We start from the raw sequence: 23511 nt of genomic DNA on the forward strand, positions 1-23511 counted from the left end.
GCTGCGTGTGTGTCAGCTGTGTCATAAAAAGACAAAGCAGAGCATGCACTTCTTGCAGCAGCTGATGACATCCATATTGGTGCATAAAAACTAAACCTTTTGGAAATAATTAACACAACAGTAACTTTAAAGTATAAAGTACAAAGGATACATCCTTTAAAACCTGCTTTTGTCCCTTTAAAAATCTAACATCAGTCAGGCCGCAGACTTTACACAACTATTATAACATCCAGAGTACTCCACATGACTGGTACACTGACCTTTCTGTGCAAAATGTCAGAGTAAGATTCCTCCTTTACTCAAGTGTTTAAGTATCTATGAATGGTTCTGAATCTATTGTATCTATACATCAATATGAAACTACTCTCAGTTTCAAACTAACTAAAAAAAACATAAATAGGTGGTGACTACAAGTGATTCCAGGATCGTTGCCTACTGACAAGGAAAGTATTTTTTAAACAGAAACAAATACTTCTTAAGTTTAAGTTACTAAGTTATAATCGTGTATCCAAAACGGTCATTAGTCGCACTAGTAGGTCAGTGTCCTCTTCAGTAAGAAGCAGTGGTTTGACTTGAAAATGAGTAGTATTATAAAATAAAAAAAAGGAAATGCATGAATCATTCATTCTCCGAAGCTCTTAGTAATCATGGGATAGGCTCTCACCCTTTCCAGTGGATCTCACAAGCTGTCTGAATGTTACAGTCTGCACCGGCACATTTCAGGAATTAATTAAGACAGTAATCTCAATCTTCCCAACCCAACAGCTCCAATATACATGCTGTACAGTCTATGACCAAACTGTAAAGGCCAGGCACGCGCGCGCACATGCACACAAACACACAAACACACACATGCAGGCAGTTGATTGGCAGCTCACTTATCAGCCAGGGAGCCAGAGCACCATGGTTTACACAAGCACAAAGCAATTCAGAGGCCCGGATCACTGCAACACTACTGGCTCACATGACTCATAATGTACACAGTGAGACGTGTGTGTGTGTGTGTGAGTAAATGAAAGTACATCTAAACATGCTGTCCCTGCTTAAAACATGTATAGATTCTAGAAAAATTTATAACAGTGCGCATATTTTCAGTTCAATACACCGCCTCATCTTTCACCCATATCTGGAAAACAATTTTGTGCAATCCAGGCTCCACGTTACTGGTTTATAGCGGCAGCAGTTGGATCATGATTGGCCCTGAAATAGCAGAGATGTCATAAATGTTGCTGCATGTTCAAGCTCTCAGTTCTTTTCTCTTTCTGGTCAAATAGACTTCTGCAGATCAACCACAACATATTTTTTGAGGGAAAAAGGATTTTAAATGGAAAAACATTATATTCTTTGTGACTTTTATCATCCTCTGTTGGCAGCCAGAGGGAACTGCAACAACATCTGGAATAGTTTGCGATGGTCCACATTTCCAAAAGACTCATTTCCACAGCAGAGGAGTAAAAGTGGCAGAGAGCACGTTTCAAAATCAGCCGTACGAAGGTAAATGCATATGATCCAAGGTGACGGTGCTGTTTTTATGTAAGCAGATAGTTTGTGTGTCTGTAGGCAGACAGCGAGAGGAGCCGCCGGTCTAGACCTCCTCTGTTAAAGAGGCTCCCAGGAGGATCCTCCAGCATCTCCTCTTTCTATTCGCATTGTCTCGGACGCCGAGGCGCCCTTATCACCTCCTCGCCTCCCGTCCTTCCCGTTTCTTCCTCATTCCCTCATTGTGTCCATCTTCTTCCTCTTCCCCTCCTCATTACTGGACATTAGGTGGCCGTTCTTGTGTTTCTTCCTCATTTCCCAAACTCTACCTTCCCCTTTATTCTTTAATGTTATAACCAGCACCAGTCCCTTAATCACCCAAGCACTTTTTTACATGAAATCACATAATGCAATCCAGTGGCCAAGTACATAAAAGAATAAATATGTACCGAAGAAGATATAAAAAACTGCACTCACTAAGAAGCAGGCTGAGCCGGTCACTTATTAAACTGACCTCACAGCTGGCTGCAACAAAATAAGAAACTAATTTTTATAAATGATTTTAAAAGTAGAAAAGTCAATCATCTTGGTCTGATCTGCCTGCAGCTGCTCTCTCATCCACCGCTCACACTCCTCCTCCTCAGTATCAGGCCTGAAGCCCATCTAATTCCCCGCTCCAGATTAGCAGATTATATTATCATTATTATTACTATCATTATTAGAGCATCGATAGTTTAACAACCCCCACAGTCCACTACCGCAAACATTTTGCTGAAGTCTCTCAATCACAAAACTTTAGAGTTTCTCTAATTTAATTTCAAAAAGAAGAAAGAGTCACTGGTTCAAAGTGCTAAAGTTTAAGGATTTGATGTGTTTGCAGGGCCAAATTTCCTCAATTTTATGTGTTTCGTTAGCAGTGTTGGGTAAGTTACTTTAAATTAGTAACTTAGTTACATTACTAGTTACTTCCATCAAAAGTAACTCAGTTACTTCAAGTTACTCGTTACTTTCAAAGTAACTAGTTACTAGGGAAAGTAACTTTGGTTTTACTCAGGCTTCTCTTGTTAATGTGTTGCTAACTGGATACCCAGCAAGAGTGCCAGTCTTCTAGCTTGCTCACTTGCCACAAGTGCACTGTGCCACCTACCAACGGAAAAAATAATGTGCATATTTCCACGAGAGAAATCCCACGCCTGGACCGTCGTTGACCGCCGCCATGATTCTAGCCTACGTCACAGCGTCATGTGCGCTTTTTACATCCAACACAAAAACTGCAGTCGTGGTGCTTTTGATTGTACTCAGAACTGAGAAATTCTGCCTTCTGAATAGGAAGATGTAGGTAACACCAGACTGCAGATGAGCTGCATACAGGGCTGGACTGGGACAAAAAAATCAGCCCGGGCATTTTGACTAGAGACCGGCCCACCATTATAGCAAATATCATAAAGCCTTTGAATGAAAACAAACACTGTTGTGACAGTGATGTACACTGTTCTGATGGTATATATGTATCAATCTATCAATTGTTTGTTGTAAGACTCAGATAATTATTTATTAAAAGCGAGACATTTGAAATGAGAATAAGAAAGTATTTCTTTGTGCCCCCCTCTCCCTGTTAATGCCCTACCTGGCCCCCTGGCAACACTTTGCTAGACCCGCCCCTGCACAGTTACCAGCTGTCAGCTACTTAGAAAAGGATCCTGGTGTTATTTGTCTCTCAGAAACAGTTCATAACTTCCCTTCAACTCATTCATGTCACCTAAAAGGTAAACCTGTTTCTCCATCACCTGTTCAGCTCTGATGATTCAGTAAGGACATCTCCTGGTTTCATCTTCATGTTTCCCTCTCACCACATATCCAAACCGATATCATGACCAGCAGCTTTACAGCTGTGGCTCCAGCAAACATCAGCTGATACTAGAAAGTAATATTAAATAAATTCTAACAACAGCTGATCAAGCTTAAACGTGCTGCTGTTGTTTAGCGCGACATCGGCTGGTTTCCTCTTTCTGGCGCAAAGTGGGCGATAAACAAACAAGAGAGAAAAGCTGATCAGCTGATCATTGATCAGTTTCATGATTAAAGTAGCAACAGGACAGGGAGGGGAGAGAATGAGAGGAGAAGAGGCAGCTGTGCAGCAAAGACACAGAATAACTCCAGCTTTGTGTCGTTTTCATTGTAGCTGAAGTCCGGGACAAATCGCGTTTATTTTCAGCTCAATACAAAACGCATAATATTAACTCTGAATACCAGACGATTCCGTTTTTTAGGGAACGGTTGGCAACTCTAATAATTAACCGTATGAACAAAATAAAGTTCAACATCAGTAACATCATAGCTCCCACCCAGCTGTATAGAAACCCCGTCATGCTAGCTAGCACGCAGTACGAAAAAGTCAGCATAACGAAAATAAACTCCAACTAAACTTGGTTTATATCTGACCCAGATAGACTGCAGGTCATAACTTCTTACCTGAAGTTCAGTTCACCTGACACTCAGACGGGCGGCCGCTTCGGGTCTCTCCTCCTCCTGCGTCCACTTTCCCTCATCCACCTGCTGGCCTCCACCACTTGCTAATGTTACTGAATCTGTGGAAGCTCCGCGATAGCCACCACACGAAGTAACGAGTAACGACCCTATCTAAATCCCAGTAACGAGTAACGCGTTCCTGATTTTGGCATAATAACTAGTTACCGTGCTCGTTACCACAATAATAACGTAGTTACTGTAACGCGTTACTTAATAACACGTTAGTCCCAACACTGTTCATTAGACAAATGATTAATCTGGCTACCCAGAAAAATGCTGCAGATTAGTTGATAATAAAAAAGGTCAACAGGAAATTATTTTTTTGTCATGGTAATGTGACTCTCACCATGTAGCATTAAATAAAGGAATTCTATTAATGCTCTAAAATGCAGATGGATACATTTAAATTGATTAAAAAACTGTAATTACAAATTTTCGTTTTTGCTTTAATCCATGGATAAAAACTCTTTATAACTAGCTAGCTGCACTCCTGCCTGTCTCGGGTTTGCATACTGGCAGCAGGACCAGGTCCTCATCATTCAGCTGCCTTTCCAGAGACTCTCTCGTCCTGCAGAGGAACACACTGCCTCAGACTGACTCAAATCAGAAACTGCAGCAAGCAGACAACCAGTCCATGTGCCGCTATGCCAGCTAAATTTTTTTATTGTTCGTGTTTGCAGAGATCCTGTGAAAAAAGAATAATTCATTTACGAAAGCACGGGTATGCACATACAGGCGTGCACACACAGCTTACAGTCAGGTATCCCAATAAGCAATAACAGAGTGACCCTGAAGTAGCAGGAGGCGCATCAGGAGTGAGAAACTGAGGCAGCTCTATTCAACTATCATCTATTTCATTCTTTACACCTGTGCTTTACTGGGACATGTCAAAATGTCTCGTGTGCAAGATAGGAGGCCTAGCCCTCTACTGCTTACCCACAAAGTATGAATAGAAGGAGCACGTTTACGTGCATTCTCTCTAAGGATGCAAGTCTGCACATTTCCGAGTATGTGCCGTGTGAACAGCTGTGCAACCTGCAACACTGGATAAATGCTAATCAGACTTGCATATAGATCGCCATCCCGCACATACCTATTAGCTCCTACGGAATGACCGCAGACTTTTGGAGAGCTGAGAATGGGAGTCAGGTTCATTCCTGTGTGTTATGGCAATAAAGTTTATCTTGAATTTGATTATAACATTTCTCAAGTAATTAAATGTAAGCTGCTCATAAAACGGTTTATGGCCTCAGTGTATTCATTGCAGACTGAAGTGACAGAGAAGAGAGAAAATACCAGAGAAGTGAGCACCGACTGTATCACTTACCACCACAATGATAAAAAAAATTTCCTGTCTGATTAGCTTGAAAACAAAATATGAGCAATAGTTTATTCTGACTCTGTATGTGAGGAAACTGCTTTTTCTTCAACGGTAGTTTGCCCCATCATAATTTATCATTCCAAATTTGATCACTGTTTTACTACTAAAAAAAAAAAATCACAGAAGATGCTCAATATGTTCAGTTTCTTGCATCTTTAATATTTTACCCAATACATCAGGGGTCGGCAACCTTTCTGATGGCGAGTGCCATTTAAAATTTCCTCAGAAGTCAGTGTGCCATATGATTGCATTAGCAATAAATTTAATAACGCTACACAATATATAGAACCACTTTACAGAATTATATTTGTTTGCAGATGTTGGCAGCTATCAGTGAATAGTTATCAGCTATTTTGAAACAAAAAAAAAGAAACACTTTTTATCCATAACAGCAAATGAACTGAACAACAGAAAATAGAAATGCTATTTATGGTCTCCTCACAACAATGATAAGAAAAATAAACTGGGCCAATATGGCATGTTTGTTAATACAGAGACACACATGTTAATATGATCTCTGGTCTCCCACTCAGAGACACAGGTCTCCAAGTGTCCAGCATTCAGAGGCTACCTGAGGACTCATGTGAGAGAAAATCTGCTCACACAGGTATGTAGAGCCAAATACTGTCAATAAGGCCTCTGCAATGTTTTGAAGACAGTTAAACCTGTCAGGTAGTGATGTCCAACAGGTGAACATGCAGCTCCATGAACACGCACAGCTGTGGGTTCCAGCTGCTTCGATGGTGCATTAACTGGCATTAACTCAGCCAGTTAATGCGAGACAAATCCAGCTGCTCATTAAAGATTTCTGGTTTGTTCAGAAAATAAAACATTGGTCCAACACCTGAAAGTCCCAAAAACGCATTGTGTCTCGAGTCTACGCATGTATCCGTGTATTTCCGTGGTGCTGATGCTGTGCTGAGCGGACAGCTGCTGAAGCTTTTGAAGTGTCGGAATGTGGAAAGCTAACAACGTCCCCCTCACCAGTAGGCCAAGTTATTTTTAGCCAATTACAAGTTGAATCTGGTAGTTGGGGTTGTTAGCTAAGATACCGTCATTAAGAAGAGGCACAACTAATGTGTCTATGCGAGCTAATTTGCGATGTGCACCGCTGGAGCGGCCAATTATTTTTTGATGCACCTTCTCAGATTAATTCACTGCGTGTCGTGCCCAGGGCTGGACTGGGACAAAAAAACAGCCCGAGCATTTTGACTAAAGACCGGCCCACCAGGTATTAAAGCCATAAAGCCTTTGAATGAAAACAAACACTGTTGTGACAGTGATGTACAGTCTTGTTGGTATATGTATGATTTCTATACATTTTACATCAGATAAAAACTTTGGTTGTAAGCTTCAGATAATTATTTAATAACAGACATTTTAAATGAGAATAAGAAAGTATTTCTTTGTGCCCCCCTCTCCCTGTTAATGCCCTACCTGGCCCCCCCTGGCAACACTTTGCTAGACCCGCCCCTGCACAGTTACCAGCTGTCAGCTACCTAAAAAAGGATCCTGGTGTTATTTGTCTCTCAGAAACAGTTCATAACTTCCCTTCAACTCATTCATGTCACCTAAAAGGTAAACCTGTTTCTCCATCACCTGTTCAGCTCTGATGATTCAGTAAGGACATCTCCTGGTTTCATCTTCATGTTTCCCTCTCACCACATATCCAAACCGACATCATGACCAGCAGCTTTACAGCTGTGGCTCCAGCAAACATCAGCTGATACTAGAAAGTAATATTAAATAAATTCTAACAACAGCTGATCAAGCTTAAAAGTGCTGCTGTTGTTTAGCGCGACATCCGGCGGTGTCCTCTTTCTGGCGCAAAGTGGGCGATAAACAAACAAGAGAGAAAAGCCGATCAGCTGATCATTGATCAGTTTCATGATTAAAGTAGCAACAGGACAGGGAGGGGGAGAGAATGAGAGGAGAAGAGGCAGCTGTGCAGCAAAGACAGAATAAATCCACCTTTGTATCTTTTTCCATCCTAGAAAAACTGCGTCCCTTCTCAGCTCAACACGAAACGCGTAATAATTTCTCTGAATACAGGACGATTCCGTCTTTTTACGGGACGGTTGGCAACTTTAGTAAATAATCTTATGAATAAAACAAAGTTCACTATCAGTAACATCATAGCACCCGCCCAGCTGTATATAAACTCCGTCATGCTAGCTAGCACGCAGTACGAGTTATTGTAACTGACTGTAAAAAGTCAGCACAATGAAAATAAACTCCACCTAAACTTGGTTTATATCTGACCAGATAGACTGCAGGTCATAACTTCTTACCTGAAGTTCAGTTCACCGCCTCGGGTCTCTGCTCCTCCTGCCTCCCCTCTCCCTCATCCACCTGCTGGCCTCCACCACTTGTTAATTTTACTGAATCTGTGGAAGCTCCGCGATGCCACCACCAAACAACTGAGTTATTTTTACACACCGGCCAGCATCTGGCCAATCCACCACCTTTCATTGTTTATCCCGTTACAAAAAAAAAATAAAATTCATCGACCCATCGAGCAAACGCCCGGTATACCCGATGGCCAGTCCAGCTATGGCCGTGCCATCAGTTAACTCTTCGCGTGCCTTGGGTAGCCGACCCCTGCTGTACATTACAGATTACTTCGTGCATAATGCCGTAACATGAATATGGAGCTTTGTTTTAAAACTGCCTGCATCAGGGAGCGTCACATTATACATGAATAATGGAGTTAAATAAATGTTATATTAATAATACACAAATACAAACGTTGTTGTGTATTTGTGTTTTTCTGTGGTAACAGAAACTCGTGGTTTTGCATATTTACCCCCAAAAAAGCACTAAAACAAAGAGAAAGATGATTTTTAATTTCTATTGTTATTTTACTAGTGTGTGTGTGTGTGTGTGTGTGTGTCGTCATTTTTCACTCAATATCAGACTGCACTGGAAGCAGGTGCACACAGGGTCAAAGGTCGTTGTGAATGAGTCTGTGTGTGTACGCTAAGCGCTTCATGTTCTGTCTGGGGACACAGTGTTTTATCTGGTCGGGCTTCTGTGACCTTTGAACCTGGCACTGTTCACCGTTTGGTTTCATATCGGCGATCTGGGAATTCAAGCTTGGCAGCTTCAACATACACTTTCATTTATTGTTGGTCAGGAGAAGAAGTGTGTGTGTGTGTGTGTGTGTGTGTGTGTGTGGCTGTAAAAGCAGGTCAGGCGGTGTTGTTTGCCCAGGTTGCCTTAACACCCCGGAACAGAGTGCTCAGCACAGTAGGCGCAAATGGTCTGTCTTATCACTGCTGCTGGGGGGGGCTTGTCATAACACTGGTTATAACTCTCCTTTACACACACATACGCACGCACGCACGCACGCACACACACACACAAACGTCTGCTTTGCACTGCAATAACTGACCTCCATGTGATCTTTTTGATACAATGGGGTCACGTGGTGAAGCGGCACAGCTGCTTGAGGAGAAGGTGTTTGGCTCCCCGGGTTGTAGAGACCACAAGTCCTCCCAAAGCTCTGTGGACCGAGCTATCAGACCAGTAATTACTGCCAGAGCAAACAGCCGGTACGCTGATTACGCTACTGTGCGTAATACTTTCTCTCCTCCCTCGAGCGCAGAGGCGTCAGCACCGAGGTCAGGGGTGAAACCGTTTACAACTGCGCTGGGCTGGCAGGGTCATAATTCACCACAAGGCTGTCCCCGCGGGTAAATAGCAGGAAAGGGTAATAACTCATCCACGCATTCAACACAAACGGTGTTTCCTCTGTAACCTCGCCAACTTCCTCCTTTGGTATATCTGACCATACACACACACTGTCATCATTGCTCAGTTAGCCACAATGCATACCTACATACTCATGAAAAGAGCAAATGCATATAAGGAGAGCAGAGAGCGCTCTAATCCATCAGGCATCTTCACCAAAAACAGTCAAAACTGCTGCTTTCATCAGATCACTATCGCTGGATTTCAAACGTCTAAGAAGAAGAGAACAAATCAAGTAGAGAAATGTGTAAGTCCCAAAACCACCATCTAACTCCAAATAAAAGCATTTTTTAACCTTCCAGAGCCAGAAGCCGATCGAATCTGCTTCAACTGCCAGCTAAAAACGGGATTATTTCAATGTTTTCAAAGTGTTCACAGTATTTTATCCACACTCAGCTCGGGCGCCGTGCACATGTGGGCATGACTGACTGCAGTCACATGCGGCTCTCACGCTGAGCTATCTGATTGTCAGCATGAGAATCTTTGCCAGTTGATACCCAATCAGTCACCATCTAGCTGCTTTAATATCAGTAGAATCAAGCGAGTCATCCTGCTGACGCTGTGCCTTTCCTCTTTTTCTTCATCTGCCGCCGCTTACTGTACGCACCCAAAAGTTTCACGCCTTTAACAAAGGAGAATATGTTTAAAACACAAACAGATAATCATCAAATAAAATTTCCCAACATGTCTGTGCTATCACACACACAATCTGGAAAGAGTAATACGTGCTATTAATTTGAATTAAATTAATCAATGAGGACGCTTGTTAGGGAGGAGAGAGAGTGCGAAGAGATTGAGGGAGAATAGAAATGCATTCACACCTATCATCTAATTATACAACAACATTAATCCCATTAGGGCTGGAACTGATTGCCAGGGTCTGGACCCCGGCTGCTCCTGCCTGGGCCTGTTGTTATTGCAGCCGAGCCTCTGCTCCTGCCTGCTCCGGCCTGATAACAACTCTAATCATGCTTGGCAATCTCTATCTGCGCCGGAGATCGGGCCCCCGCGGCTTATCTAAAGTTCACATCAAGCTAAAAGCAGAACAAAGGAGGAGTTAAAAAAAAGCACACTGAAAGAGAAAAAAACAAAAGGCAAAGCCACCAAGGCGCAGCGTGACTCTCCTGGCTGTGTGTGGAATTTAGACAAGCTTGTGTGTTTTAGTTTCGTCACTCACAAACAATGAATTAATCCTTCAATGTGCGACTGTATGGAAATCACGTGAGCCGCGCCCACGCATTCCTGTTACACAATTTTAGTTTTTTAAAACTAGCGTTCAAAGTTTCAAAAGAACTTTGAGCAGAAAGAGAACAAGAGAGAAAGAAGACGAAGACTAAAAGGAGGAGGAGGAGGTCAGCCTGGTGATTTCCTTGTCTGGCCTCTGCAGGCGTCCTGGTTTGCTTTCAGCTGTGGGAGGCAGCGCATTATTCATGCTGACCTCTGAGCTCTAGCACTGATGTCATAGGAACCAGGCGTTCTCTCACTCTCTCACACACACACACACATACACGCGCAATCAGCAGAGTGGATCTGCAGGTTGTTATCTATCTACCATCTGCAGGCCTCCTTATCAGCCCCAAACATCTTTCTCGGTAGAGGGTGGGGGAGCGGCAGAGCAGGCTGGCTGGGCTGCCATTAAAAAACACACCACAACACATTCATCTAGCAGCACACTTTTTCACTCTTTTTCTATCTCTTTCTTCCCACTATCTACCTCCACTCCCTCTCCAAACCCCCTCCCCTTATCACTGCACTTTTTTTCCCCAACCGCTCTTCCCTTTTCGCTTTTCTCTCTCCTTCTTTTAATTATCTAGACATCCACCCCTAGCCGATCGCAAACAAAAAACCACCAACAGCAACGGCGGCGCTGGTAAAAATGGCACACAACGGCCACATGTAATTACAATGCGCCCTCCGTCCTCCATCTCTCCTTCCATCTGCCCAACCTCCCCTTCCTCCTCTCCCCCCTCTCTTTTGCTTTCTGCGATATCAGCAGCAGCGATCGCCGCCAAGTTTTATCGCGTCTCCCATCTCAACCGCCAAAATATAAGCCCAGGGATCCAGCCTCAGTGGGCTGCCTGCCTGCCTCCTATCGCCCCATCAAGAAGAGCAGCCATATCAGGCTGAAAGATCACAAACCGTTGGGGAGGATGACGCACAAAGAGACACAGACAAATATCTATCTGCTACACAAACACCCCCTTCTCCTCCTCTACTAAGGGCCTCCAGAAAGCTCTGGACTTGGACTGCTGTTTGGCAAAAAAAAAATAAAAATCCAAACCTAAAAGAGATATCCATGCTACACTGTCTTAATGGAGCACTCCAGTGTGTGTGTGAGGGTGCTGCCAGTGTTCAATTGTTGCTTTTCAAACCACACCTGAGTCTGCACAGTATTAGCTACTGTAGCTATGGGGCGTTTCCAGGATTCTTGATTTCCTAAATGGAACGGGTACAGGTGGGTGGAGAGGCAACCAAACATGAACGGGGAGGCAGGGGGGGGGGCTACAAATAAAATTTATTACTAAAATAAATAGTTGAAACACAAGATTCAGCCATGAGGTAATACAGCTAATAACAGTGTTTCCAGTTTTATTAACTGTAATAAATTATGTTTGCGGTGGTTCATGTAGGTTTGACACTACTTTTCTTTGTTTCAAACACAAAAGTTGATGTTGATACAAAGAAACAAAGAAAAGGACAACAACAAAAAGATGTCATCTCCATCGATTACGACACATTAATGCCGATATTTACAGGAAAAGTAGAAGTAGTCTTAACATAAACATCTTCAGTGTGGTACGAAAGGCAGGAATACTCACAGTCACTTGGCTTCATGGATGATTCTAGACCACCTGAGTTTTGCTTTACTGTAACTGCACCACTAATGAGTTGGATTATAATCTGCACACATACAAAACCACCCCGCTCATTCAAAGTATCCCCACTGATTCATTTAGTGCATTTTTCACACACACTCTGCAGCCCTGAACCTTTTGAGGCATTACCTATTGGAGGTTTACGCAAGAACTCAAACATTCAACTCAGCTGGACCAGGTTTCACCTGCCAGCTCACCTGTAATGTTCGACTGAGCAAACTTGAGCAGGTTAACTGAAGAGTCGATGTACTGACGACATTTCTTTCACGATCAGTACAATAGTTCATCATATTATGAAACTGAGGGCCAGGGCCAAGAACATCTATATATCTTGCATTTTTTTCCAGACATCTTCATCCAATAAAATAAATAAGAAGTCTTTCAGCTCTTCATCACACTACGTTTAAACATTTAGCCATTAGCCAAATTGATGCAGTTACACTAACATCACACACGAGCGCTCCTCTTTCCATCACACAAATGTAAGCCTTCTAAACAGCAATCCAAAATGCAAATGGCTAAAACCACAACGTGAGAAACTATAACACATGAACTTCAGGAGACGTCAGGAGAATTCGGCCATTAGCTGCACTCAGATGACTGGAAATACACAGAGTGACCAACTGTAAATCAGCCATTTCCTTTTAAATATCTTAAACACGTCAAGCTCTCACATCTCCGTCTGTTGAAAGCTTTAACTGGACACCAAATAACTTTTGCAATAACAGGAAGAGCTGTATTGAGAGCAGGTCAACACAAGTAGCTCCAAATGCAACGTTAAAAAACGAGTGGTTTACCTTCAGCTGGATGAGTAACTAAATGACTTATCGAAGGCGTGAATCATTTTAGGAAACAAAGTCAGTTTCAACAATGAAACGGCACCCAACACCACTGTGACCTGGCTGGAATTTGTCATATCACTATCAGCAAGCAGCATGCTCAAAACAACATGGTGGTTCAACAGTAACAGTAGTGGTAGCAGCCCCTACCTCATGAACCCCCCCCAAACACACACACACACACACACACCCCAGCTGAACAAAGTCCTTATCACTCCTCACTCTTTCCTATCAAAATGTCTGCCAAATCACAAGAGAGTCACGGGGCTGAGAGCCTGGCCGGCCTCGACCACAGCCGGGGCCCGGTGCACAGGGAAGCACGGTGGACCAGAAGCACTGATAAAGATGGCCATGACACCCCTGAGACGCGCACATATACACGCTGTCTCATACACACCGGGTCTAGCCTGAGTTTATCAGCCTTGGGGTCTGGAATACATCTCCAGGCCTCGCTGCTGGCCTTACTGGAGGTGCCTGCTGGGAGCTCACTGCCTCTCTATGGGAACCGATGTAGGGGGGGTAGGGTTAGGCATCGTCGAGAGAAATTCCTGATGGAAATCCATGACCAAGACGGATGCCGTGGATGAATTAGAACACAAACAGCTACCACCAACTGTATTCTCCAGGTACTGAAGACATCATCGTCATCATCTGCCTTCATTAGTCCAGGTTAATCATCAAACAGTTTGTTGAAGGGATGATTTAAATATCTACTTACAGCATTTCTGGATCCAAAATGAAAAAGAGAAACTTTACTCCAAGTGTGCCGCACCATTTTGGACTAGATGCTTGAATCCAACTGAACAGAGTCTAAGCACAGCAACAAAATCTGAATCTGGAACTTGATGTACCCAAGATAAATTAGAGACATAGCACTCAAAGAGGTAGAAATCGGAGGAGGGATTCCACAGGAGCAAACACTTAATGAAACCTTATTTTCACAAAAAGGCAGCAAACTTTAAGCATTTATTAAAGATTTATTTTTAAGTCCTCGCAACAAATGAAGTTAAGGTAGATGTGGCTTCAAAATTAGTGTGTGTTCGTGTGTGTGTGTGTGGGGGGGGGTCAAGACTTGCTTCCAGGACTTTGGACAGAACAAAGCTAATCTGCCAGCTAATAAAACTAATACTAATAAACAACAAAAATACAGCCGACATGTGGCGTTACTAATGTTTACAAATGGACAAACTGTAATGACAGCACTGACTCTGGTAAGTCCAATGTACCTGCAAGCTGGAATAAAATATCAATATGTGTCATTACTGTGTCGATTATACATCACAAGAGGAAGAAGTGTGATGAAGTTGCCATGTTAATATTTTCCTTTGGCTTCGTTCACATGGATTTTAAGGAGAGACGCGTCAGACGTCTCCAGGTCTATTAATTACTATCTGCAGACAGTAAAATCAGTTTACAATGATGTTGTAGTTTGGCAAAGAAGTCCTTGCATGCATGGCTGGTTAGCATTTGAATTTTCTAATAATCGGCCTCTCTGTGGTTGGTATGTTTGGTTTCTGCACAAGAACAACTGTTTGATTCATGTAAAAAGATCCACAGTTTTTGGGGAGGTTTTAGGTTAAATAGGACACCGTGACACAATCAGTGACGACGCTGCCAAACAAACTTATGTCACGGTTTCCAGCTGCTGCTTCCAAATATTTGTTCTTCTCCAGCTGAACCACATTAACACTGAGAGTCCCCACCATCCTCTCGGTGTGCAACAGGCCCGCAGAGCAGGAGCAGAGGTTAATCACAACATCATTAATATGCTCTTATATCAACTCTGAACATCAGTTAGCAGCGATAAACCCTCACACGTTTTATAAACAGGAAGAGCTCGTCAAGCACGGAGACCAGCCAAGCGCCAGACCAAGAAAAGGGCCTTTCAAGCGGCCCCGAGATGCATTATTGAGTTAAAAGGATAGATGAAAAAACAGATCCAATTGTAAGCAGCTATCAGCGGGAGAGATCGGCCATGCGGCCTATCTCACGCCCCATCTCTAGGAAGGAGAAGTGAAAAGCCAGGAGGGGGGATGCAGCGGCGGCCTTGGCGCTGCCTCAGACAGAAAACAAATAAAAAAGATCCAATTTTAATCTTTATCTGCGCTCACATCGGATCGCTGCTTTATCTCAGCTCACATCGGCTTTTTGCCGAGAACACTGACGTTTCCACAACAGAATTAAACAGGAAGCCCCGGCCACACTTTCAGCTGCCAATGCACAAAAACATTCCGCACAGGGTAATAAAGAAAAACTTTTTGATATTCCTGCACAGCCTTACAGCGCGGAGGCAGCTGCCGAGGAGCCCCTTTAATAAAGGCTGAGGAGGACAGGAGGGGCTGGAGGGGAGGCGACATCCTCCGGTTATCCCGAGACAACGAGCTGCATCTGAAACTTAAAGTCTTCAGAGTCAGCTGTGCTTTCTAATTTACGCACCGATGAGGGGGTCCGGGCAGGGACGCGCGTGCGGCGCATCGACACACGAACACTCAGAAGAAGAAGAAGAAGAAGAAGAAGAGGGGAAACTTGTGTCATGCTTACGCTTTATCTGCCGGGGTTTGCTCTGCTTCCTCCGGGACATGCTGCCTCTGCTCTCGGGCTGAGCGGCAGAGAAGTGGTCAGGCTCTTCCTCTGGTTTCTGCCTCTTCTTCTTCTTCGTTCACAGCTGCGACGCGGCGCTCCGAGCAGCGACCGGAGAAATCCTCATGACCCGCGTGCGCTTTCACAGCTATCTTGTGCCACGACAGCTCCCGCGAGGCTACCTGTAGCTGAGTCCCCACCTGTGACCGAGGCTCTTCTTCTCAACTACAAATATCTGCCTCCGCCTCACCTCTCGCTTTCCTGCAAACGTTACTCCGTTACCGGGCGCGCCTCCGCTGTGTCCGCTGGCACGTCACTCAGCGACACGCAGTAAATGTGTGTCCCGTGGAAGCTCGCGCTGATAAAAGTGTCAGCTGTGGAGGTCAGCGGCGCGGCTGCTGTTTTCTCTGTCAAGTTTTCCTCCGGCTGGTCCGCCCCCTTGTCTGCCCGCACCGCGTCTAAGCCAGGGAGCCACTTTCAATGGAGCTCGAGCGCTACAGTCAACTCCGCTACTACACCGGAGCAGACGCGCCTCTGACACGCCCCTTGCGTCTGACGTAGGGCGCCGCACTCGTCCCCGATTGGCTCCCGTCTACCCCGTTGTAAAGCGCAATAAAACAGAAAGTATGCCTTATAATTCCACCGCGTGATCGACTTCACAATACAAATATCAGCAGTGTATATAAATCCTCAACTCTAATTAATTAATGACATAATATTGCTTTATATTGTAATTATAGATGGATAATTAAAACGATCCTAACCGTGATCACCGTGTCGTTTAAAAAAAGTCTGTAAAGTTTAGTTTCTTAACTTTTTTCTTGCTGTTTTGAGGTTCTTTTCACTTCTTTCAGCAGCACAGTGGAGTGTAATGCTGATGTACAGGCATGACAAATAAGTCCCGTGCTCTCCATCCATCCTACGGCTATAAATAAGGGCTATGCTGTTTTTGTTTACTTGTTCATTTAGTAGGTGTTGTTTTTGCATCAACATCTGTAATCTATCATGGGAGCCAAACAGTGGTGACTGTCAGATCTTGGTGTCTAATGTTAGTAGTTTGGTATCAATTTTAGACTTTTAGGCACTTTCAAACATAGTGTAATGCAGAGAGTTAATTTTCGTAAATAGGGTACAAATAGCAGCAAAACAAACAAGCATCTGCTGTTTTCCATATGAAAAATTATGGAAAATTTTAAAAGCTTTAAGCAAACGTAGAAATTAATACTACACATTTATCCAATAAAACGGAATAAATGATAAATGAAATTGCCCAAATAAGTAGAAACAGATTAAAGTAATACATTTTTTTCTATTTTATGAGCTTTGATTTTTATTTAAATGATTTTGTAGACTGCTCATTGATTGACCACAAATGAAGGAAGTCAAATTATAGAAAACGTATATAAAAAGTTGACTTTACTCAAAAGATAAATGTGCCACTGCCCTGCAGCAGACCCCACCTCTCACCTTACGACCGCTGGGATACTCTTAAGCACTCCACCCGTTTTCTTAACCAATGTGTTTATAAGCGGTGGGTAAATTATTCAAATTTCTTTTCTTTTGTGTCACCTGCGTGTGTATAGTCTTCTGTGTGGCATTGCTTTCATTGTCGTGCACTTTGTTGCTTGTTCAAATGTGATACAGACATGAGATTAGCCAGGATTTCCTTTTGGACTGACGACAGGCTGCTTCGGTTTCCTGCATGAATGACTCACGTTGAAATGTTTACCTTATAAGAATACCTACAAAGTGTAACAGCAGTGTTAGGCTGTGACATAATGAGGCTTTCATGACACATGGAAAATGAATATTAATAACATTAACACTACAGTTTGAAGAGCAGACGGAAAAATGAAGAGAAATGCAGAGTGTTTGCACTCATCTTTCCTTTTAATATTCTGTCTTTTTAGATATTTAGCTTATTTTAATAACTTAAAATAAAATAGTCTAAAGATTGTTTTAGGTCGGTATAGCTTCATCACTTTTGAAAAATAATAACCCTAAGAGTGCATAACTGAAAGCCTCCTTTGCCTTTGGATAGCAGCATTCAGTGGCTCAGTTATAGAGTGTTATTCTATCCAGGGATTTCAGCCAGCAACCTCTAGGTTACACACGTGCTTCTCCAAAAATGCATGCTGCCCTCAACAAGAAGATGGAAGAGGATCGAGATTAGTTTCTTCCCAGCGAAATTCACTGGCGCCATCTAGTGGGCACTTTTCGAATAACCACTGATTCCTCGCAGGAGAGCAGCTCGACCCTCTCCTTTCCTTTATCAGTCCTCGATTCCTTTACTTGGTACTTGGCTCTTCTGTTAGCGTCCAAGTCCCCTCCCCCCAACAGAGAAGGAGCAGAGGAGAAAGGAGAGGATTTGAGGAGAGAGGAGGCCAAGCAACATTTTTCAGTGATGCCAATTAAGATGACTGTGAGCATAGCTGCATCAGCCCAAGGCCCATTTCTCTGCTCGGTGTCTCCATGTCTCCTCTGCCCTGCATGCCTCAATGTCCCCTTAATTCAAAAGTGACTCCATCCTCATAAACTCCCAAGTTAAAAAGCCCAAGAGAATTTGCTTTAAAACACATTCACAGCCTGAAATAAAAAAATAAAATAGCCTCTAGTTGTATAGATAGTTTCACCTTCATAAAAATAGTGTAAAATTTTTTGGATACTGGCTGCTGGCCATCTGTTAGGCCTTATATCCACTAATTGGACTCACAGAACTGGATCTCGTCACCGTGTTTGTGCTGTAGGTTTATTTTTGGAGTATTTTTAATTGATTTATCTGACAAATAATTGGCTTTCTGGGTGATATTGCTCATCAATAGTTTCAGGTTTGGTGATAAAAATTCTAGCATTTATAGGACTGTTTCTTCGAGCTATCTTAGCGCATATTTATGTCCGTACACTTTATGCTTGTGCCTGGAATACCAAGCTTGGGACTCGCCACCAATTGCACTTAGAACTGAAGAAGCTTCACAGATTAGAGGTGAAACATCTTCAAGAAACTTAATTAAGTCCAGATGCTTTTATTTCCAAGCTTCTTAGACTACGATGATCTGGATGACTGAGAACCTTCACAGACAACACTCCACTTTCTTGTCTAGATATGAAAATTATGTTGCCAAAATCAAAACATGGCATGAGGTAAATTCAGAAATATGTAAGGTGCATTACATTGGCTATATCTATCTTCACATCTAAAATGAAAAACTACAGATTAAAACTTTAATTAATCTAAGAACTATCAGCAATGACCTCACACCTCTGACTCTCAAAAGCCACAGACACATTATTGTTTGATTTTTTTACTATTTCAAAACTCATTTGTGGAACCAACCAGAAGTCACTTTCTCAGATACACTTAGTTTACGTTGCATCTGCTAAGTTTTGTTACTGGTTTTAGAGGATGACATCATATCACCACAGTGCTGGTTTCCTGTGTGTTCTCATTGATTTTACAATCATTTTTAGAGCAGCAACACAGCAAAATGTTGAACGCCATTGAGCCGTTTATTACATCATCAAGTGGGGTGCATCTAAATGTTCAAAAATTTAGATGCAAAGGGCTACATTTAACATCTTGCTGTTGGAGGGCCAGGTTTAATGCTCAGGCCATTATTTGCGTCACTGTTGTGGTTTTTGGTTAGACTCTAGATTCAGACACTTGAATCTTGAGGTTTCTTTTTATACTACTACTATACGCTACTTTATGTCTTGCTGCCACAGCTGCCACAGTCCTTCTGGTACTGTGGGAAACATGCTAAAGAGGCTTACATATATTCAGGCCATCTTTTCACAGAGTTTCTCAGGTTTCTTTAATTTGATGGTGTTGAATTGGTTAACAACAGCTTTATATCAGTGAATTGTTTCACAGTTTAAACTATGAGTTTGTCAAATTGCTGTCCAGCACTGATACTTTGGAGATTTTTGTGGATTATGGGTAATTTCAGCCATTAATCCAAATTCCAGACTGTTTATTTGGACCAAGACGTTAACTCTTTATTTCAACCGAGGTCAGCTGGCAGCATTCACACATTTTGGGTGTTTATTTTTTCCGTCGTCCATTTTTTCCCTATTTATAAACTGCAGTAGTTTGATTTTGCAATCAGTTTTAAAGCAGCAACACAGCAAAGTGGTGGCTAGTTTTTGGCTCTTATCACTTTTTAGGTTATGGTCCCCCTTAGATAAAGTCTAATTTATTTATGCGCCCCACATTAGAGATTGGTCTCTTAGCTTCTATTCAGTCTTTTATTCTGTTTCCCCAGTGACCTTCAAAATGTAGCCTGTTAGCACACCTGACAATAACATGTGGATGTTGTGGTGTGAGAACAAATGGACGTCTCTCAGTATAGTATGTGAGTTCACACAAGGCATTCGGATGCATTTCTGTTTTTGTCTCCAGTGAGAACTTCTGTCCAACTGTTTTGCAGGAGTCAGGTTTTGCACTCACTCACTCAAAGGTTTTGTTGTTACTTTCACAAGTGGCTAAAAATAACCGCTAGCAGCCAACTTGTTGCAGTTGTCTGATAAATGTGTTATTGTTTGTTATTTCACTAGTGTAAAGTAACCTATGTCAGCTAAGTAGGTGGCACTTCACTGTGGCCAGTGATGCATTTGCACACAGGCAGATAAAGGGCTGTAACCACACGGCCATGTGAAAAAAAGGTTTTCTCAGGAGTCCTTTGAAAAACAAAGTTCAGCCTTACTGCTTCTATAGGAATGAAGAATGGGTCAGTTCTACCATAACCCCAAACCTGTGTGTGATACAGTTTGTTGCCTTGATTTGATCACAAGCAGGGTTTAGGGTAGTGTTAATGCGTGGCTCAGTGTCTGTAACCAGCTGCAGTGTCATAGTCACTGTCACACTCAGAGTGTAAGCTCAGTTTCTGTGAGCTCGGCATCGTCTGAGGAGGCTGACTTAAACTGACCTAGAGTGCTGCTGCAGGAGATGCACACATACCTGGAAGCATTAATTACAGACAGCAGGGGTTATGCATTTCCAGGACTTACTTACTGCCATCAACTGTGCAATATTTCCTTGTCTTGTCATTATTTTGCAGCTTGTTGCAGGAAAGCAGGTTGAGGTTGAATTTCTACAAGCCCTTCTTGCTCCCAGAACAAGTTATCAGAACTTGGCATGTTTGCTTAGCCTCTTGAAACACTGTTTTTCTGCTGATTGTAAAAAGGTAAACACACTGTTGCCTAACTTGACCTTTGGGGTGGAAGACTGCACTGACACGCTGCTCACTGTTTACTCAGACGAACCTTGTAACTTCTGAATTCTGTTTGTAACATCTGCCAGTCTCTTGTTATCTTTATTTTTGTCATGCTCACATACTCCATTTGTTTTATTGCTCAAAGGCATGTTCTGCTTTTTTGCACCATTCTGTAAACATCTGAGGCATTTAGGCAGCAGGTCTGGTGATTTGGAAGCAGGAACAGAGGATAAAAATGGCTTATTCTCATTCCCAGGGAGTGAAACAAAGTTAAAGTACCAGGTGTCCTTGGGTGGAGCTGTGCAACCAAATGGGCTATGTCATCGGCGAGATAGGTATCCATGCTGGATTTTATTGCTCTAAATGAAGGAGTTTCACCCTAACCAAAAATAGTGACGTGAAAACAAACATAAAAACACATAAAAACTAAACAGACCAGTGAGTTAACTGGAGACACAAACCAGGACCTCCACCTGTCCCGCCTCCTATTGAAGACTGTGTGTGTGAAGCTATATTATACAAAAGAGAACACACTGAATAAGATTTTTAATCTGAATCTATGAGCAATCTGCTTCCTATTATGGTCACATATACAATCAGCCACATTACAAAATGGTTTCAGGTGTTTCAGGTACCTAGGGAAGAATTTGCCCTTATAGGTGATCAAGAGGATGCAGATGGGGAAGGATTACCTAATCAGAAAAAAAAAAAAAATCAGAGTGATGAGTTAACTAAGTCTACAACCTGTGTTCCCATGAGGGATGGAAAGTCTTAGGTTCAAGCTGTGCAACCACAGTGTACCTTAACTCAAAAGAACACATTTGAAATGTGGTAGAGTGGTTGACAAACTGATGGCTGAAGAATGTGCAGTAATCATATTATCATATTATCTCTTGGACAAAAAAATTTCTAATGTTTTATCAAAAACCGGGGCTTTATAAGACCAGTGGTTGGCTAGGTAGCGTCCCAGGACACATATATGGTTTGGGGACTTTAGATCCACATCCATGCAATCCTGTCAGTGTGGCATTTATTTGTCTCTTTGTTTTTCTTTCTTAACATGAGAGAAAAAAATCTTAAATCCTGAACTGTTAAACATGGGGACTCAACAAGAGCCGAATGCCATGTGGCATGTAGAGGAGTTTGGGATCTTTTGAAAGTTGTCAAATGAACTGAGCACAGTAATATCCACCAACACCGCTGGGATGTCAACATGCCAATTCTAAATGTACTATATAAACTTCAACAGATCGGAGATTTACCAAAGTATTCAGTTGAAGCATGGGGAGCCTCACAGCGCGAAGGTTCTGCATTGGAACTCGGTGGCCAGTTGGGGACCTTTCGGTGTGGAGTTTCTGTGTCTGCACGTGCTCTGACTCCTCCCGCAGTTCAAAGACATGAATGTTAGAGGTACTGGTGATTCTACATTGGCTCTAGGTCTGTTAGTTCTGGATTGCAAGTCAGCCCAGAGTGACTTCCTGTCTCTTGCCAAATGTCATCTGGGAAAGACTCAAACCCAACCATAATGCTTAAAGTACTCAAATATTTTAAACTCCTTCATATTTGCAGTCTGTAATATCTGAGAGGCAATTATTGTACTTTGTACTCCAGCAGACTGAATTTGGTATATTTAGATCATTTAGCTTCTTACATCTTCCTGCCTGACCGTTCTTTTCCTATCCTCAAAACCATTTATCCAAACCTCTCCAAACGTGGTAGATCTAGTTCTTGGTAAATGAGCATGCAGAGTGCTGAATTTGATGTCTTTTGGATGTAGTTTACTAAATACTTTAATATACTCTCAGAACAAGACCATAGGAGCATTTGTCTTTGATTTCAACTCTTCTATTTTAGTCATTATAGCAGACTAAACCTTCCTCACACTGGTAAATATAGTTGGTGTCAAGAAATCCTACCCAAATAATGCTTAAAATACCTTTAAACTATACATAAATGAGAATTACCAACATCAGAACTCAAGCAATTCTTTACAAACACAGTATTTGACACCAGCGACGCCACTTTACTATATTTTCTCTTAGTCTCATTGGGTTTACGTTGGGTTTGATGTGGACTCCACATGGTCTTTATACAGAAAGGTCTGTACACACACTGACTCCAACACTTGTTTGCTCAGTGAAGCACATAATGTGACAGAAAGCCCTCAGCTGTGAAAATATTATGGCTCACCTTTAAGTGACTTTTACAAGCACACAAGGAACACAAGTGATGCAAGAACCCACAGCAGCTTTGCTCCAAGGATTTCTTTCACCTTTTTAGTGCGTTCACTGCGATCATTCACAGAAGGGCTGTGGCAGAATGTGCACAATTCATTTCACAGTTATTTGGGTTTGTTTGTTGCATTTCACCTCATGTACCTCCTCTCAGTCTGACAGCAGTCTGTTTTCCTAGAAATAGAGAACAGTTTGTATTTACCATACTGTTAGGAGTATACCAGTGAGATCTGAGGGGGGTCAAAGAGCAGCATTTCCTCATTTTTGACTCTGCGGTCAGAGTCATGCGTGGAGTTTAAATCAATAGAAGACTCCAATATTTAGGCTGAGTGTTACGTCCCTCTGCAGCCCCTAATCTCCTCAATGTTTTCAGCTGGTGCTAATTGGCCACACCTAGTCAGGTGTGGATAAAAGCATACCTGAGGCAAGCTTCCAGGGAGCTCACTTGTCTTTGCTTTGGTGGCTCCAGCCATTTCAGCCGGCCTGGTATTTCATTTTAAGATAAAACCTCTTCTCACTAACACTCTGGTGTTCATCTTTTTTTTTTTTTTTGTTGCGGCTTTTGAGCCGGGTCGTAACACTGAGGCTATCGCATATTGAGTGTGTGTGAAAGAGGTTAAAAGTCTG

General features: G+C 42.5%; 1 protein-coding gene across 1 annotated transcript in view; it reads right to left on the minus strand.

Moving 5' to 3' along the window:
- The window catches only part of zfpm1 (zinc finger protein, FOG family member 1), a 107112-nt gene extending 91183 nt beyond the window's left edge, over positions 1-15929 (minus strand). The window contains exon 1 of the mRNA XM_084936438.1: positions 15399-15929. Within this exon, the coding sequence (XP_084792564.1) occupies positions 15399-15438 (40 nt within the window). The 5' untranslated portion in view covers positions 15439-15929. The remainder of the gene's footprint in view (positions 1-15398) is intronic.
- Positions 15930-23511: the final 7582 nt, after the last annotated feature.

This window comes from Perissodus microlepis, chromosome 7, assembly GCF_051167445.1.
Source record: "Perissodus microlepis isolate ML-2025 ecotype Zambia chromosome 7, ASM5116744v1, whole genome shotgun sequence".
NCBI classification, from domain to species: Eukaryota; Metazoa; Chordata; class Actinopteri; order Cichliformes; family Cichlidae; genus Perissodus; species Perissodus microlepis.